The sequence below is a fragment of the Xenopus laevis genome, chromosome 3S (genome assembly GCF_017654675.1).
Source record: "Xenopus laevis strain J_2021 chromosome 3S, Xenopus_laevis_v10.1, whole genome shotgun sequence".
Lineage (NCBI taxonomy): Eukaryota > Metazoa > Chordata > Amphibia > Anura > Pipidae > Xenopus > Xenopus laevis.
The window spans coordinates 121,064,982-121,084,947 of NC_054376.1; the positions used below are offsets into that span (position 1 = coordinate 121,064,982).

Here is a 19,966-nt window from a genome sequence, read left to right on the forward strand (position 1 = left end):
GGAGGGTAGCCCCAAAAAAAATTTCGATCTTTTTCAGCCTATCACCCATAAAAAAAAGAAAAAACGCGAGCGTTTTTTGGGACTTAGAATTTTTTTTAACTTTTTTGGAAGCAATCCCTATCTACTCTATTGCACTTCGCCTGGTCTGAGGTGGCGAAGGAAGTCTAGCATAAATAGTAGCGTTCATAAAAATGTGCACTTTAGTGAATTTGCGTAGTTACGTCCGTTGCGCAAATTCGCCAGGCGTAAGGGTGCGAAGTAACACTAGCGAATTTACGCCAGCATCCGTTAGTGAATCGGCGAATTAACGAAAATGCGCTAGCGTTAGGCGCTTCGTCCTTTAGTGAATTTGCCCCATAGAGGGCAAAAAAGTTTATATAGAATGTTTTGCTTTTACCTTTTTGAATATTAACTTAAGTTTATTCAATTTAAAAAATTAAGAAAGAGTGATGTCTTAGCAACCTGTCGTCACAAAATCAATATATTAATCACTTGAAATGTGTTTTCATAATTCTGATTGGTACCACGGTTGCAGTGAAAATCGAATTTGTTAATAAGGGTTGATCGATCATGTATGGGTGGAAGGAGGGCATGATGGAAGGCAAGAGGGAGTTGGGAAAATGATGTCAGTGAAAAGGTGGGCATGGGCGTCTGCATATAGGGGCAAGGGAGGGCACTTGCCCCTCCCTGGAATTTCGTCCACTTTACTAGCTGCCCTACTGGACAGCTGACGGCTCTATTCCTTTGATCTTGAGGGGCCCTTGCAACTAGATTTACAATCTGCCTCAGTAGCAAAAATTTTGCAGGAGTCCCCGCCTCACAGTGGCGTAACTTCGGATGCCAGGGCCCCCCTGCAAAGAAATTTCAGGGCCCCCCTCTGTACAAAATAGTGGGAGAATTTCATGTATAATAACCACAGAACTCATAGAAGGCTGGTACTGTAGCAATTCCATGTATAAATACCCCATAACTATAGAAGGATGGCACAGTCAAAATTTCACATATAAATACCCCAGGAAAGTAAAGTTCCAACAACATGCCACCAAAAACAAGCACACTGCTATGAACACAAGTTACCCAGGGCAAATACAAAATGTGTAAATGCAATATAAAACGAAACTTATTTTTTTGTCACATGCTCTGCTTTTCTTTCACTTTTATTTTCTTATACATACATGCACTTCTTTACATAATACATATTGCTTTACCTCCTCGGCTGCAAAACTCTGAGTACCTGCACTGTATATGCCTTTTTCTTTCTTCTTGCTGTTGCCCTTGCTGCACTTTATGCCCCACTTTCCTTCTCTCTCAATTTTATTTATTCAGTCTCTGGCATTTGTCTCTGCAAAAATCTTTAGTCTTTTCTACAAGCATTTTTCGTGTGTCTTGTCTCCTTTTCATTGCACGGCATGTTCCTTGTCTTACTCCTTATCTTGAACCCGACATGCTGCTTTGCTTTCGCCCCATCCCCTTTTCACTCCAATCCCTCGGTCCTGTACTTAACCCTTAACCTTCTTGCCAACCTGCATAAATAAAACAGAGGCAAGGTTAAGGCAACAGTTCCCTGCCATCCATCTTCTCAGAAGTTAAAAAGAAAAAGCTCCGGTATTCTGAATTATTGCTGAATACAGCGCATGCGTCAGACAAGAGCTACAGGAGCTCATGCAGGCCAATCCTCCCACACGCCTTGCATTCGTACCGGATGCTTTTTAATGTTGTTAAATGTTTGGTGGAACCGAGGCAGGAGACTATAACATTGTCGCTCTCTGCAAAGATTTAGGTTTTCAGTGGCAAAAGCCCCGCAGAGGTCCGGATCACCAGCTCCATTCCCCTAAATGATCCTGGCTGGTTGCACTGAGGAAGCAGGCCCCTGCCGGCCCCCTGTACCCCCGGCTCCCCCCGCAACTGCGGGGTCTGCTTCCTCGGTAGTTACGCCACTGCCGCCTCATAACTTTGTCTGCCTAGAGACACCCTATCAACAGTAGTGATACCCAGCCATTTGCAGACATCGCTTGAAAAGAGGAAGGAAGGAGCACTTTTTTAACTAGTCTCCTCATACGGTAAAGCTGGCCAGAGACGCAAAGATCTGATCGCACAAATCCTCTGTTCGTACAATTTTCAGATCGTGTGTGGAGAGTCCCGACATCGGTCGTTCAGTCAATCGGACAGGTTAGAAAATTTCTGTCGGCTGCCGACAATATCTCTGCATGTATTGCCGATCTGCCGATCTTCAGTGGGAGACTGTCACTAGCTTTTGTCGGACATAACTAGGCCAAGGAACCCCCTATCCCCCCAGGTTGTGTCCCTGCCATTCAATTAAAACACAGAGACATATTTTTGGCAAAAATCTGTGGAGGTCACAGGCTTTATTTAACAGTTTAAGCATCAAGGACTAGATACTCCCTGCCCCCATCTGCGGCTCTTATTCTCCAAACGTGGGCTCGCTGCCCAAAAAATTGTATTCTCAAAAAACATGTACTCACTGCCCAAAAATTGTTCAAACATGGAGCAGGGAACATGGGGCAAGCGCCCTCCGTGAACGCTTTTTAGCCCATCCCCCTGCTCCCTCTATGCCCTAGGCAGAAATGGGGCCCCGCCAATTGCTCCTTTGTATTATACAGTATCTGTCGATGCTATACACCTGACTCTTCTGCTCCTTAACATATCTGTTAAGTCCGCTCTCATGGCCTCTATAAAGGGCTGGGGTCTTATGTGAGGTAAGTTTGTTCCCTCCTTGTGTATAATTAACACATTTATGGGATTCTGGCATGATGCCTCAAAGAACATACCTCTCTGCTTTTCTCATCTCATACCTCTCTTACACAGCCAAGAGATCTTCATGTGTTCCTTCAGCAAACCCATCTGCTGATCTGCAGCCCCTGCATGCTTCATTTCCCAAAGAATAAATAAATGTCCTAATATCAAAACATTGCAATTTGTTGCACCTCCTGCTGTGATAAAGACAGAACATGAGTTGACACCTCTCCTACATCAGTTTTGGGCCTTATGTGTCTCCCGTATACCTTTGACTCCCTCTTCCCAGTGATTTTATCCTTTCACTACTTTCCTCACCCTCGCCTTTCCTTGCTGCCTCATTTGCCTTACCTATTCTGAAAGAATGTGATCCAAACCTCTCTGGATCCCCCATTATCTAGCACCGCCTTCTTCAGTACCTGCCTAAACTGAAAGGCTGAAAGATGTCTTCCATCTTCATGCAATAACAATAGCTGCCCTCCAGATGGACACACCGCCATATATTCCATTACTAACCTAATGGGGCATGACACTTCCCTGTTTCCCATATGCTTACCAATTTCCCTTTATCCATCTGATCCATTTTTGAACTATTAACATAAATCAACAATTTCCCTTCCTGTATCAAATACAAGAGTCCTCTGCACTCAACCCATTATCAATATATTTAAGACAGAGATATTTTCTGCATACTGCGACTGAAAAATGCCTTACTCTTTAAACAAAACAGGGATTGTTTGTCCTTCCTGTATCAATACATGTTTGTACCATAACCCCTTTGTATTTTTTCTTTTTTAAATTTTTATTTTTTTATTTGCTGATCTAAATTAAAGGAACAGTAACGTCAAAAAATAAAAGTGTTTTAAAGTAATGAAAATATAATGCAGTGTTGCCCTGCACTGGTAAAACTACTGTGTTTGCTTCAGAAACACTACTATTGTTTATATAAATAAGCTGCTGTGTAGCAATGGGGGCAGCCATTCAAAGGAGAAAAAGCTCAAGTTACACAGCAGATAAGCTCTGTCTGTCTAATGGTGTTATCTGTTATCCATTAGTTAACCTGTGCCATATAGCCGCTTTTCAATTTCCGCCATTGCTCCACAGCAGCTTGTTTATATGAACTATAGTAGTGTTTTTGAAGCAAACAGATCAGTTTTACCAGTGCAGGGCAACACTACATGATATTTTCATTACTTTAAAACACTTACATTTTTTGGTGTTACTGTTCCTTTAACACTCTCCTATCTTATACCTGCCCGTGTTTGGCTATTAAACCTTTTCCTACTGTCTTCTTAGATAGGGCGCAAAAACTGCTCTAAACAATTGACATTCAAAATGGTCAAACATACCTTTTTTTAATGCCCCTAATATCAACTGTAACAGATCTTTCACTATTGGTTATCTTTTATCCACTCTATCCCATCCTCTTATTAAATTTTTAATTACTGGGTTGTATGTTAAATCTGGTTTACCCTCTGCTATGGAGAAATGTAAAATAGCAGCTAATATGGCACTAGCTCCCGCTTTTGATTTGCCCTCCTCATAAAGTAACGTTAAAATGACAACAAATCTTACCTCTTACCGCCCACGCAGAATAGCTGCCATCTTTTCCACGCTCTTTTATAGGTGGAAAGAGTTTATTTTTTTATTTTATATTTTTGATACAGACCTTTTGTACAGTTCTTCTAAAACGGGTTCACCAGCTGCCCTAAATTATCATAAGAATGGCTTGGATGATTTTTTGGACAGACATAATATCAAAGGCTATTGTGATACTAAACTCTATAGTTAGTATAGGTATGGGTATATAGAATTTAATTAAAAGTAGGGAGGGGTGTGTGTATGGGGCTGGGTTTTCATTTGGAGGGGTTGGACTTGATGGACTTTGTCTTTTTTCAACCCAATTTAACTATGTAACTATCAGGGCATGTATGAGCTATTGTTTGAAACATTAGGCACAGGCTTAAAGAAATCTCCCTTCTCTACAAGGCATATGTTATGTTGCTCTCCACATCTGGGACATGTTGGTCTTTGAATGAGATATTCTGTCTCATGCAGATTAACACTAAAAACCTATAACTAGGGGTGAGTCTGATGACTTAGCTGAATTTGTTAATCTTATCATACAATGCGGTTGCTTTTCTTTCCTGAACCAACCTGCAATCTCTGGTTAAAGGGATACTGTCATGGGAAAAAAATTTTTCAAAATGAATCCGTTAATGTTAGTGCTGCTATTTTTTCCCATGACAGTATCCCTTTAATTATCCACCCCATAGGTATAATCCTATATGCAAAATTAAGAGTGCCCAGCAGTGCATGTAAATCCTTTAGTGTGACCTTGTCCTTGGCCACCAAGCCCATCCCTAACATCCTAGCCTTTATAACCTTCTCAATTGGCAGTCTGCATACTCCTATCTCTGTGTCAATTTCACTGTGTCAATTTTACTGTTGTTTCAACTGCCACCAGAACACCAAATTCATTTAACAAAAGTTCTAGATTTTGATAGCAACTCCCCACAGACGGTTGATCCTTCGTGGCTCACTATTAGGAAATCAGTTAAATAGTGGGCTATGCTGTTATGCCCTGACCTTACGTCCAGAAACCAATCCAAGAAAGTTCTAAAGCTTTCGAAAAATGCACAAGATATTGCACAACCCATGGGTAAGCACTTGTCAGTAAAGTAGACCCCCTGAAAGTAACAACCAGTAAATTTAAACTGTCTGGATGCAGTTGCCGTAAGTGAAAAGAGGACTCTATTTCCAACTTGGACATTTCTGATCTTATACCTTTCCATTTTACTATCTCATGGGCCTGATCAAAAGACTGGTATTGCACTGCTCACTGTCAATTGCATCGTTAACCAAATTTCCCTTGGTGTATGATAAAGTACTCAATCAATCTAAACTTACCTGCTTCTTTTTTAGGTACCACACCAATGTGGAAATGTGGAGATTACCAGATTTTCAATTGGAGGCTCTATGAATGGGCCCACCATTCTGCCCAGTAATATTTCTATCCAATTTTTCTTTCAATACCTCTAGGATACTTCTAAACTGATTTCCATTTAATTCTACCCCAACTTACTAAATGCTGCACTGAAATTTTAAACCCTTCAACAAAAACATTTTAATACATCCAAGCTTTGTTCTATCTGGATACACGTCTAACCAGGGGATTAATTTGCCTGTTAATTGGGGATGGTGCCTTTGCCAGCACTGCCATGCAAGGAATTACCAACTACTGGGTGGTTGCTCCTGCAAAAACAACAGACATGTCTAAATTTGCAACCGTCTCCTCTATCACACTTCTTCTCATTGAAACTCTAACACTTTCTTTTTATTCTGATATTTGAGTTTTGTCTGATCTTACCTGTTTTCTCTTTCCTAATTGCCCCCCCCCACCCACTGCATCCATATCTCCATATCTTTTCTACCAAAAATCATTGTATCATTATCAGCCATTTTTTCTCTAAACTCCTTATCATACATAAACCACGACTTCCCACCATACATTGTAAACGTATCCTAAACGGTGTACATATATTTCAACTCTGGGTGATCAGCGTGTAACAACTCATATTTATCATGAACCCTTTTATCTATTCTGATATGGTTTCATATGTTTTGCTAAATGCTTATGATTAACAGCAATCCCACAAGCATACATATCACCAGCAGCTGCTATATGAAATTTTCCCCCCACTGCTGTTACCCTCCTTACCCATCTTCTTAATTTCTTTGCTCTTAACAACCTTCAAGTGTTTCTCAAGAGTTTTATATATATCATCCCCTCAAACTCATCTGAATCATATTCTGTATCAAATCAGAACATCACTTTTAGTATACTCACCCTTACCTTTTCCCATTTCTGTTTATCTGTGCTGCTTGAACCATTCCTGTAACCCTCTGTTAACTCGGTGTCGAATCTCAACCCTCTGCTGATGATGATTTTTGGACGGTGACCACTTATACTCCCTGCTGCTCTTCCCGAATAGGAGGGGTGTGGTAAGGGGCCTGCTTGGGCTCCTGTGGTGGCTGCACTGCTGCCTGTCCCGAGGCTGCCCGTGAGGGCCTGAATGAGGTGACCGAGTGAGGGACCGGCTTCTGGGATGGGGAGAGTGGTCACTGACCTTAGTCTGCTCCCTTCCCCATTTCCAGTCCTGGCCGCCATCTTGGATCTCGCGATAGTTTTCGCGATCCCAGATGGCACCTGCTCTGGCGCTTGGTGTGGGCACCCTCATACTGGGCAGGACAGTTATGCCCCCCTAGCTGTGGTGGTGTCGTGGCCCCTGACTGCTGCTGGACCTTTGTGGGGGAAGGGTGCTGATGCGGGCCTCAAGTATTGGGCTGGCTGGGCGGGGAGGCTGGCACTGCTGGGCTGGCTGGGGCAGCTAGGGTGGGGGTTGCTGATGCAGAGCTGCTGGGGGTCCCATGGGAATTGGGGGAACCTGCGCTGCTGGTACAAGGATAATCTGATGGCCTGTGGGGGCTGCTCTCAACTTACCCTGGCTTTGAGGTGGTGAATCCTCCCTGTATCTTCCTGGTCAACCCTGCTTTCCCTGCATCACCGCAATTCCGAGTCTGAATTCTTTTACTGTACATAGCCTCAAAAAGCCTTCCAAACCATCACTCCTCCCCTTGCCTCCTTCCATAGCCTGCCCCTCTTTTTCCTTCCACTGTTAGCCCCCTCCATTGTTCTTACCTGGGGGCTGGGGAGTGAGAGGCTAGGCTACACCGGGGGGGGGGAGGGGGCCCCGCCTAACCTCATTTCAGCCCTAAATGAGCTTCATTCCTCCTTTCGTACGATTGCTGTAGGGGCAGTACATCAGCTGATCTGTACTTTTTCTGATCTGAAAGGTTAGTGGCAGGTCTGGAGATGGGGAAGTCTGATAGTTCGAGGATTCAAACGATCAGATCTTTGCATCTATGGCCAGCTTAGAGTAAGGTCACACTGGGCAATTTGGGGAGATTTAGTCGCCTGGCGACTAATCGCCTCGTCTTTGCGGTGACCAATCTCCCCGAATGCCTTGCCTCTGTCTTGTGCCGGATAAAATGAAAAATCACCTGCGGCATGGCACACATGTCTCTTGGTATTCCGAAGTCACCTGAAGTTGCCTCGCTAGGAAACATCGGGCGACTTCAGAATACCAAGCGATGCATGTGCCATGCCGCAGATGACTTTTCATTTTAGCCGGCACAAGACAGAGGCAAGGCATTCAGGCGACTAAATCTCCCCAAATCGCACAGTGTGACCTTACCCTTAAGTGTGTAGACTAGCCTTTTAGTTTGAGCTGCAGTGGAGTTACAAGGGCTGCCAAGCATGGAGATCAGCTGCTGCTGTAAATTGTTTGCTGCCGGTAGTGTCCGAGATTCTTTAGAGGAGGGGGGGAAGGATGTATCTTCATGTATGCTAGGAAAATGTACAAACTACAAAACTGTGTTGTGTCAAGAGGGGCAAAGAGAGAAGTAGAAAGTACTGCAATTTTTTTCACTTTTTCACATTAAACACTACCTAAGCACACATATATGTATTGGGGGTATTTGAGTTGGTGCTGCTACATGCTCTGGGGCATGTGTATTTGGGCATTTCTAACTTGTATGTGTTATACAGGGATTCAAAGTGAAATCAGCATGGAATATATGCATGGAATATACTTCATTATTCTGTGCTACATACTAATATACTACATGGCCATAAAGAGCCCTAATACAACATGTATCTGATTTGGTGCGGGCAAAATGTCGCTGACGTCCATTAAAGTCTATGGGAGGACAAATTTATTGTGATGTGCGAAACTTTTTATTTGACGCGTGACGCCATGCAAGTCTATGGGCATCATTTCCGCTGTGATACAAGGCAAACAATTTCCCCATCCCTAGACTATATGTAGAACATTAACCAGCAATTTGCCAAGATTATACATCACTCCCATCAGTCACTGCCAAAGTGAGCTCCTACAAACTTGGCATTACATGTACACCTATTTAAAATAGGTTGTTTTTGATTGATGCGTTTGCCCCCCCCCTGGAAAATTTTCTGTGGATGCCCATGAAGGGGGGGTAAGGCAATAAAAAGAAAGAGTGGGAGAAGGACACTTCTTTTTTCCTACCTGTAACTGGGGAACAGCAACACAGTAAAAAAGCAGGTCCACCCCACCCCACCCCCTCCCTCTTTTGGGCCACTAGGCAGTCCTGTAATAGGCTGGAGATATAGAACTGGTCTCTGGGTTGTGCTTTCAGGAATAAAAGGTGTCCAAAGGAGTGGGGGGTAGTTAGTTGTTGCAGCATATAGTGGTGATCCTGGGAAATCAGGGAGTGAAGGGTGGAACTATGATGCCTTCTGGAGAGATGGACGAACAATGTATAATGGACCAACTCAGGCATGGGGTCCCCTGGTGGCAGAAGGGTAAATACCATTGAGTCAGTGTACTGTGGCTAATAACAAAAGTCATGAGAAGTGCAGCATTATGAATGTACAATGCACAAGATGGTAATCCCAGGACCATTTGCTCGAGGGAATCAGGATTGGTGCAATAGGTGGGGTTAGAAAACAGGTCTGGGATGTTATGAATGTTAAAATGTCAATTATGGGTTGTAAAAGGTTAATTATATTATTCTTTGTGGTTTAATGTTCTGAACATGTTAAAGTTAATAAAGAAGCCGTGGCCATCATTATCCAATCAAAATTTGGTGTCTGCATTTATTGGGGGAGAGGCTGTTGGGGGTCAAGGTTGCAGCTGTGGAGACCAGATGAAGGGTGAGTAAAAGGTTCCCCCATCCTCTCCACTCCTGGCCTTTCACAGTCATGATCATTTTATTTATAAAGAAACAGATAAAAAAATCTGTCAATGAGTTACTGATATTAAGCAGAGAAGCTGAGAATCCTGGTTTATTTACTTCTCGCTGCAGGTTACTGACCTTCAAGGCCCTGGCTCAGTTGTTCATACTTGGATCTACTTGGGTCCTTGGCTTCTTCCAGTGTGGAACTGGGGCCATTGTGGCATCGTATCTGTTCACCATCTGCAATAGCCTTCAGGGCGCATTCATCTTCCTTGTACACTGTCTGCTCAATCTCCAGGTAAAAGTATCCTTTCTAATTATTCACTAGTCAGTATAACTCCAGCCAGGAACTAGATCAACTCCAGATTGATTTGATTCTGAAAACTATTGCTTGTGTGATTTAAATAGCATTCCAGTTTGACCGCATGCTGGTAGGAGATTCTTTGTGGCATTTTTTTTAGAAGGGTGTCAAGTAGCTATAGGTTGAGACATCACTTTTCTTTTTTAAGTTAACATGTCTCACAATTTATCTAGCATAGACAAATTACTGTATATATAACCATAGTAAAAAGGTCAGATTTTTTTCCAATTTAATTTTTTCCAATACAGATCTGTGCACCTAGTACTATGCTTAGTGAAAATTAGCTTTATGATGATGGTGCTGAACAAAAATTACATTGGAAACAACTGGAATTCAATCTACACATCAACAAATGACACAATTCAACCCTGTGTATTTACTCTCAGAACAGGTTAATAAAACATATACTCATTAAATAAATCAATATAGTCAGTAACAGATAAAATGGAGAACATAGTGTATACATAGGTACGTCAATATGACGTAAGTGCCCAAAATGCCACTGGCCAAGAAGCTTAATTACTTAACCCTTATAAAAATCATTATTCAGAACATAGAAGTGCCACAACTGAGTGATCAGCAGGATACACATAAGAAGAATACAAAAGAAGGCAAAAAATAAGATCCCATTTTTACTTTCTTTAATGAAAAAGAAATCTATCTCCAATATTCTTTAATTGAAAAAATGTGTACAGTTTTTATAATAAACCTGACTGTATGCAGTGAAATTCCCCCTTCATTTTACTTTTAATTGCTCTGACAGCTGGAGATAGGAAACTTAAGATGTTCCCTAACTGCTCTGCATGGAAACAATCATACTTTCAAACAGCAGGGGGAAACCCTCCTTCACCTTAGTTCCCAGAACTCGAGCAGCTTTGTTTGTTTCCCTGGCGACTGTGTAGAGATTTGTATCCACAGGCCCAGTGCAGTCTGCATATTCTGATTATTAATCAGAATATGTATCAGTTTCTATGGCAGCAATTATTTGACTTGTGTTGTTTTGATAATTTATGACCATCCCTAAGCTTCACCTCCAAACTGAAGCCCAGACCACAATGAGCATGGGTGTAGTCTTGGTCTTGCAACTTTGAAAGCATAAATCATTTGTTTAAGTAGACTTCTGGTGCAGTGAGTTTATGTTTAGTATACAAAATACAACATTTATAGCATTATTCTATTTTAGACTTTAGTTTAGTCTTGTTTTGCGGTTATTGTAGGAAAAACAGCCATTCTTGCTGTAATTGCAAAGTCAGTCTTTTCTAATCAAGTTTCTATTTATTAGTTCATCTCCAAGATTTCTGCCTCTCTTATAAGCAACCATAGGGGGTAAAGTGTCCCTAAAATATGTTTTGTCCGTATGGACCCTGCATATAGAATAGTATTTCCATCCTTATATTTGTGATAAAGTTTCATGGCAACTCTCCCTTCTGCCTGATAGATCAAGGGGCCCATTCATTAAGTTTGATTGAAGGAATAGAAGAAAAAAAACTTTGAATTTCGAAGGGATCAGCACAGCCTACTGTATTTTCAAGAAGGGCTTGAACCCTTTAAGTGCCACAGAACGTAGAATCTACGTTCTGTGGATCAAAGGACCAAAGTGCCACAGATCGTAGATTCTACGTTCTGCAGCACTTCCGGGTTTGCGAGCGGAGGAGCGGCTGTTAGAGCCGCTCGCTCCACTCCTTCACGATCCCCTGCCCCTAGACAACGAGCAGAGCAGGGGATCGAGTGGCCCCTGGGGCGCGATCGCCCAGGGGCCGAAAAACAGCAGCAGGCACGTGTTACTTACGTGTCCTGCTGCTGCAGCCTACACCGCGCCGTAGATCTCCGCCCCCACAGCACAGGGACACAGATGACGTCGCAGATCTCTTCCAGGGGCTCTTCCTGATCGTCTGCAACAGTCTCCAGCGACTTTTTCAGGTTAGTGCAACAATTACACACACAAACACACCAACACACACTTATTACAGTAATACACACTTAGATTCACACTTACACACACTTACACATACATTTTGGGGATTGGGGGGGTCACTTACACTCACTGCACTTACACACACGCACACACGCGCACATAACATGTAATTTACCATTTGTACACACCCACACGCACATACATGGCATTGTGGCTTTTTTTTTTTCTTATCGCATCGTCTCTTTTTTTGGCTGAAAAAAATGTTTTATTGCCATTACGAATAGCGTATTCGCTAACCGTACTGTGCAATATCTTTTGTATGTTATTTCGGTGATTATATTGCAATCTTGGGTATTTTGGTGCATTTTTAGCCATTTTATTGAATTTTTAGCCATTTTATTGCATTTTCAGCTCTGCGTATGTTGTGTTCACTTGTTTCTAGCCGTATAACCTGTTTGGCCCAGCTAAAATATTCAAACTGTGATTCTGACGGCCGATAACACTAGTCTGGAAAAAAAAACATTTATTTTTGTGGTTTTATTGGATTTTTTTGCATTTCACTCTTTACTGCCTTATTTTGTTTTGCCTTGTAAATTTTATCTACTATATATCCATTTGGGGGTCTCTGTGCGCCACATAGTTTGGTATATCTATGCATATTGGGCATCAAAGTGTTCAGTAGACCCCTGGCGTTCATATTTAGGATGTTTTATGCTGATAAGTTACGAAATGTGTGGCATATAATGGGGTGAAATTCAAGCTTTGTGACGATTTTCAGAAATTTGATAAAAACCGTTATGTTCAGCATTGCTTTGCAGTTTGGCAGTTTGCAGTAGAAACACTTATTTACCCATATTGGATTCATCAGAATGTGTACTTTCTGAAAATATATGGTTTTCTGGGGTCTCTGTACTGTTAGGGGGGTCTAATGTTGCATAATACACACACCAGGTGCTTATATTGCAGCAGCCAGCGCATCAGCCGTGAAAATGTATATACACTATTGTCATTTGGGGGTCTCTGTGCGCCACATAGTTTGGTATATCTATGCATACTGGGCATCAAAGTGTTCAGTAGACCCCTGGCGTTCATATTTAGGATGTTTAATGCTGATAAGTTACGAAATGTGTGGCATATAATGGGGTAGAATTCAAGCTTTGTGACGATTTTCAGAAATTTGATAAAAAACGTTATGTTCAGCATTGCTTTGCAGTTTGGCAGTTTGCAGTAGAAACACTTATTTACCCATATTGGATTCGTCAGAATGTGTACTTTCTGAAAATATATGGTTTTCTGGGGTCTCTGTACTGTTAGGGGGGTCTAATGTCGCATAATACACACACCAGGTGCTCATATTGCAGCAGCCAGCGCGTCAGCCGTGAAAATGTATATACACTATTGTCATTTGGGGGTCTCTGTGCGCCACATAGTTTGGTATATCTATGCATATTGGGCATCAAAGTGTTCAGTAGACCCCCTGGCGTTCATATTTAGGATGTTTTATGCTGATACGTTACGAAATGTGTGGCATATAATGGGGTGAAATTCAAGCTTTGTGACGATTTTCAGAAATTTGATAAAAACCGTTATGTTCAGCATTGCTTTGCAGTTTGGCAGTTTGCAGTAGAAACACTTATTTACCCATATTGGATTCGTCAGAATGTGTACTTTCTGAAAATATATGGTTTTCTGGGGTCTCTGTACTGTTAGGGGGGGTCTAATGTCGCATAATACACACACCAGGTGCTTATATTGCAGCGCCAGCGCGCGTCAGCCGTGAAAATGTATATACACTATTGTCATTTGGGGGTCTCTGTGCGCCACATAGTTTGGTATATCTATGCATATTGGGCATCAAAGTGTTTAGTAGACCCCTGGCGTTCATATTTAGGATGTTTTATACTGATAAGTTACGAAATGTGGGGCATATAATGGGGTAAAATTCAAGCTTTGTGACGATTTTCAGAAATTTGATAAAAACCGTTATGTTCAGCATTGCTTTGCAGTTTGGCAGTTTGCAGTAGAAACACTTATTTACCCATATTGGATTTGTCAGAATGTGTACTTTCTGAAAATATATGGTTTTCTGGGGTCTCTGTACTGTTAGGTGGTCTAATGTCGCATAATACACACACCAGGTGGTTATATTGAAGCAGCCAGCGCGTCAGCCGTGAAAATGTCTATACATATTGTCATTTGGGGGTCTCTGTGCGCCACAAAGTTTGGTATATCTATGCACATTGGGCATCAAACTGTTTAGTAGACCCATATGTTTATATTTAGGATGCTTTATGCTGGTAATGATACATGGACAATACGATGCTGGAAAGTTGAAGCTTTGAGGCAATTTCCAGATATTTCACCAAAACCGCCAAATTTGGCAAAGCCTTGCGACTCAGTAGTTTGGAGCAGAAAGGCATGGGTACCCATTTTAGATTCTGTAGAATGTGTACTTTCCAAAAATATATGGGGTTGGGGGGTAAACATATATTTCTGTGTTTTTACCCCACAAAAATGCAGTCAATGTGTTGATTTTTCATTAGATGAAGTTACCCACAGGACAATTTGTATGTGCTAACTTCATTTTGGGGCCTCTAAATGCCATATACTTTGGTAAACCTATGAACAATGGCCACCAAAATGTTCAGAGGAACCCTGGCAATCATATTTAGGGTGCTTTTTCTTAGTACGTAATGACACATGGGTGATATGGTGCTGGGAATTTGAAGCTTTGAGGCAATTTTCAGATATTTCACTAAAACAGACAATTGTGGGAAAGCCTTGCGACTCAGTAGTTTGGAGCAATAAGGCATGGGTACCCATTTTAGATTCTGTAGAATGTGTACTTTCCAAAAATGTATGGGTTTGGGGGGTAAACATATATTTCTGTGTTTTTACCCCACAAAAATGCAGTAAATGTGTTGATCTTTCATTAGCTGAAGTTACCCACAGGACTATTTGTATGCACTAACTTCATTTTGGGGCCTCTAAATGCCAGATACTTTGGTAAACCTATGAACAATGGCCACCAAACTGTTTGGAGGAACCCTGGCAATCATATTTAGGGTGCTTTTTCTTGGTGCATAACGATACATGGGTGATATGGTGCTGGGAAGTTGAAGCTTTGAGGCAATTTTCAGATATTTCACCAAAACCGACAATTGTGGGAAAGCCTTGCGACTCAGTATTTTGGAGCAGAAAGGCATGGGTACCCATTTTAGATTCTGTAGAATGTGTACTTTCCAAAAATATATGGGTTTTGGGGGGTAAACATATATTTCTGTGTTTTTACCCCACAAAAATGCAGTCAATGTGTTGATTTTTCATTAGCTGGTTACCCACAGGACTGTTTGTATGGGCTAACTTCATTTTGGGGCCTCTAAATGCCAGATACTTTGGTAAACTTATGAACAATGGCCACCAAAATGTTCAGAGGAACCCTGGCAATCATATTTAGGGTGCTTTTTCTTAGTACGTAATGATAAATGGGCGATATGGTGCTGGGAAGTTGAAGGTTTGAGGAAATTTTCAGATATTTCACCAAAACCGACAATTTTGGGAAAGCCTTGCGACTCAGTAGTTTGGAGCAGAAAGGCATGGGTACCCATTTTAGATTCAGTAGAATGTGTACTTTCCAAAAATATATGGGTTTGGGGGGTAAACATATATTTCTGTGTTTTTACCCCACAAAAAATGCAGTCAATGTGTTGATTTCTCAGTAGCTGAAGTAAAGTCCTGAACAATTTGGATGTGCTAACTACATATTGGTGTCTCTAAATGCCAGATACTTTGGTAAACCTATGCATAATGGGTATCAAACTGTTCAGTGGACCCCTGGCAATCATATTTCAGGTGCTTTTTCTTGGTACCTAATATAGTTTGGGATATGCGGAGCAGCAAAATAAAACCTTTGAAATGATTTTTCAGAATTTTGAATTTTTTGTTGAAAAACTATGTTCAGACAAGCTTTTATGTTTGGTAGTTGGGAGTAGAGAGACATAGTTACCCATTTTGTAATCGGCAGAATGTGTACTTTTCAAAAATGTATGGTTTTCTGGGGTAAACCTACGGTTTCAGGATTTTTTGCCTTGGAATCTAAAGCATGCCGTTTTCTGCCTTAGTGCTTTCAAAATTCGGTAATATACTGCCGGGAGTTTTTGCTGTACAGAAATCCTAAATCTCCCTAAAACTATACATATCTGGTATTGGCACGTTCGAGAGACATAAGGCTTTCCAAATCAGTTGGGTTTTCATCCGTAAAATGAAATATTTTTCTGGTATAAATTGATATACGATGAAAAATGGTAATTTTTCATTTTTTTTTGGTATTTAGCACTATAAATTTTTTTGCACAGGTGGAAATACATGAAAACTCAGGCAGATTTAGAAAGCTCAGTTTCTACCGAAAAAAACAATGTATAGTTTTCCTAGGTAAACTATAGGTTTCCCCTCAGAAAATGCCCCTAAAGTGAGAGAGCACAAAATGTTTCAAAAACGGCTGGCATTTCGCGTAACCAAAATGTGAAATTCTGCTGGCACTTAAAGGGTTAAACATTGGGGTAGGGTCCTTTCTGAGTTTTTGGTGTGTGCTGCTATGAGAAGTTTGGTTCTAAAGTATACTGCATCGAAATGACCATGACTCCTCCCTTATCCACTGGTCTAATGATCAGATTAGGGTCCAAGCATAAAGTTCTAATGGCTTCCTTCTCAGTTCTAGTTAAAATAGCACAATGTTTACTGTTATAGTCCACCTTGTCCTCTAGAGGAAGGTGTAATAATCTAGTGAAAACCTTAATTAAATAATTGTTGTAAGATGAGATGAGTTAAAACTTGATTTGTCTCGAAATACTTGATTTGTCAAGTATTTGGCAAAATACTTGGCAAAATAGTCACATAGTTTAAGCTGTCTGTTAAATTTTGCAACGTCAGTATGAGAAGTTGATATGTTAGTAGTAGCCTTAGGGACAAAGCTGAGACCCTTTTCTAAGAGAGTAGTTTCACCATTGGTCAGGGGATGGTGGCTTAAATTAAAGATTAATTTATAAAATGACTGTCTCCTCCCTTTTGGTGGTTTTGTTTTTACGGTGATAACCCTATCTTCTGATATTGGATCTTCGCCTCTTTGGGTTGTTGTTTAAAAAAATTTTGTTTATTGTTAAAAAGGACCAACATTTCGGCCTATTCCAAGGCCTTTCTCAAGGTGAGAACCTTGAGAAAGGCCTTGGAATAGCCGGAAACGTTGGTCCTTTTTATCAATAAACAAATCTAAGACTTTATAAGACCTGAGAGTGCAGATATCTTCTGTTGGACTATGATACAAATATAAAATGCTGCACCCAGGCAAGCTAATCTTGATTTTCGAGAGTGCCGGCTTTTCTACGCAATATATATAGTGAATAAAGTACCCCCTATTGTAAAATATAAGGATATTATAAGTTACAGAGGAGTTTCATGACCATATAAAAACAGGAGGCTGAAGGCCGAGTGTTTTTATACAGATCATGGAACTCCGAGGTAACTTCTAATATCCTCATATTTTGCAACTGGGGGTACTTTATTATAATACACAAATTTCAGTGAGTCATGTGACAGAAATTACATCAGAACTCACCGTTTATAACTGATGACATCAAAACTCACCGCTTATAAGGATATAATTTACAAGATATTCATAGCTTTTGTGTATTATATATATATATATATATATATATATATATATATATATATATATATATATATCTTTTCAAGATGGACCAGCACTCCAGTTTGTTCAATCAAACGTGAATATTTATTTGAATAGTCACTCTCGTGTCCAACGTTTCGGCCCACATCTGGGCCTTTATCAAGGATGCTCTTGTCACCCCCATTCTGAAAAAACCCTCTCTTGATCCCTCCAATCTTGACAACCTCCGACCTATCTCTCTGCTTCCTTTCATCTCTAAACTACTTGAACGCCTAGTCTACAACCGACTAACCTCATTCCTCTCTGACAATAACCTGCTGGACCCCCTACAATCTGGTTTTAAGCCACAACACTCCACAGAAACAGCCCTGACTCGACTAACTAATGTCCTTTTAACCGCTAAAGCCAACAATCATTTCTCACTACTAATACTGCTTGATCTCTCAGCTGCATTTGACACTGTAGATCACCCTCTCCTCCTCCAGTCCCTGCTTGGCCTTCGTGACACAGCCCTGTCCTGGTTCTCTTCTTACATCACCAATCGTTCCTTCAGTGTCTCCTACAATGGAGTATCATCTTCTCCCCTACCTCTTTCTGTTGGAGTTCCTCAAGGCTCTGTCCTGGGACCATTACTATTCTCCCTCTATACTTCCTCCCTTGGCAAATTAATAAATTCGTATGGTTTCCACTACCACCTCAATGCTGACGATACTCAGATCTATCTCTCATCTCCTGATCTCAACCCAGAACTCCTAACTCGCGTCTCCTCCTGCCTGTCCGCTATCTCTACCTGGATGTCGCAACGCTTCCTTAAATTAAACCTCTCTAAAACTGAAATGGTTCTCTTTCCTCCAACTAACACCAGTAGCATCCCCGAAGTATCCATCATAGTTAAAGGAGAACTAAAGTCAAAATACAAATACAGCTCAAAGTACTGGCCAGTATGTTAAGATCTGCTTACCAGAAGCATATCTCCAACTTAGTTTGCTTGTAAAATTAATCTGAAATTGAATTCCAAATTATTGCCAAGTAGAATGAAGTATATCACGCCAGTCTCTTAATAAAAATCCCCATCTCAGGGCATGCACATGCGCACAACCATGCCTCCGTGCCCTGGGCATGCGCAGATAAATTTCCCTGTGCAAGAAACTATACAAGTCACATGACACCCAAACGACATTATTATCTATGCTTGGTCCTTTCTAACAGCCTATTTAAACATTGTGCTTGTAACATCGTTGGTTAAACACACATATAAATGAAATACTGATGACAGACCTCAGTCAGACAAAACACGCATGCCTTTCCTCCCCCTTCTTCCCCTGTTCGCAACACTTGTACGCTGAGCGAGAGAGCTTCCATAACCATAGAGACGCAACGCTGTTCTAAACTCCCGCTCCGCTTACAAGATAGTTTTGCGAACAGGGGAGGAAGGGGGAGGAAAGGCTGCGTGTTTTATCTGACTGAGGTCTGTAATCAGTATTTCATTTATTTGTGTGTTTAACCAACGATGTTACAAGCACAGGGAAGGCAGTGAGGATATAAGTTTAATGGGGAAGTGACGTATAGGGTTAAGAACATGGCGCCCTCAAAGTTATTGAAATGTTGATAAGTTTGGAATGTGAGCAGAGCTTTTAAAAGGCACACAGACATAATCTAACCCAGCATTTCAGGACAGGGGGTAATTGGCAACATTTTGGGATAGTTTTCTAATTTTACCTTTCCTTCTCCTTTAACAATTCCACTATCACCCCCTCTCCCCAGGCCCTGTGCCTTGGGGTTATCCTAGATTCTGCCCTGTCATTCACTCCTCATATCCAGTCACTTATTAAATCATGTCACTTCCACCTAAAGAACATATCCAAAATACAATCATTTATCACCCAAGACGCTGCCAAAATTCTTATTCACTCTCTCATCATATCGCGTCTAGACTACTGTAACTCTCTCTTAATTGGCCTCCCCCTCCAGAGACTGTCACCTCTCCAGTCCATAATGAACACTGCTGCGAGGCTCATACACCTCAGCAACCGCTCCTCCTCTGCCTCGCCATTCTGTCAATCCCTGCACTGGCTTCCGTTACCTTTCAGAATCAAATTCAAATGAATGACACTGACTTTCAAAGCACTTCATAACTCTGCCCCTCCCTACATCTCTGAACTCATCTCTATATACTCACCCACTCGCTTACTACGGTCCTCTACTGACCTGCTACTCAACTCTTTTCTCATTACCTCCTCACATGCTCGCATTCAAGACTTTGCAAGGGCTGCACCCCTCCTCTGGAACGCTCTCCCACGGTCTGTCCGACTTTCTCCCAACCTTTCTGCTTTCAAAAAATCTCTGAAAACGCACTTCTTTCGAGAAGCCTACCCTCACTCTTAACTTAACTACCAAACGCAACACCGCATACAATACCACATTTCTCACCCACTTAATTCGATCTTGCCCACTCCCACACCTTGTGTATTAC

At 41.4% G+C, this 19,966-nt stretch overlaps 1 protein-coding gene across 1 annotated transcript in view; it reads left to right on the plus strand.

The window, feature by feature from the left end:
• The window catches only part of LOC108705157 (adhesion G protein-coupled receptor E1), a 58,780-nt gene that overhangs the window by 35,800 nt on the left and 3,014 nt on the right, over positions 1-19,966 (plus strand). Inside the window, exon 17 of the mRNA XM_041587774.1 lies at positions 9,664-9,832. Coding sequence (XP_041443708.1) covers positions 9,664-9,832 — 169 coding nt within the window. The remainder of the gene's footprint in view (positions 1-9,663; positions 9,833-19,966) is intronic.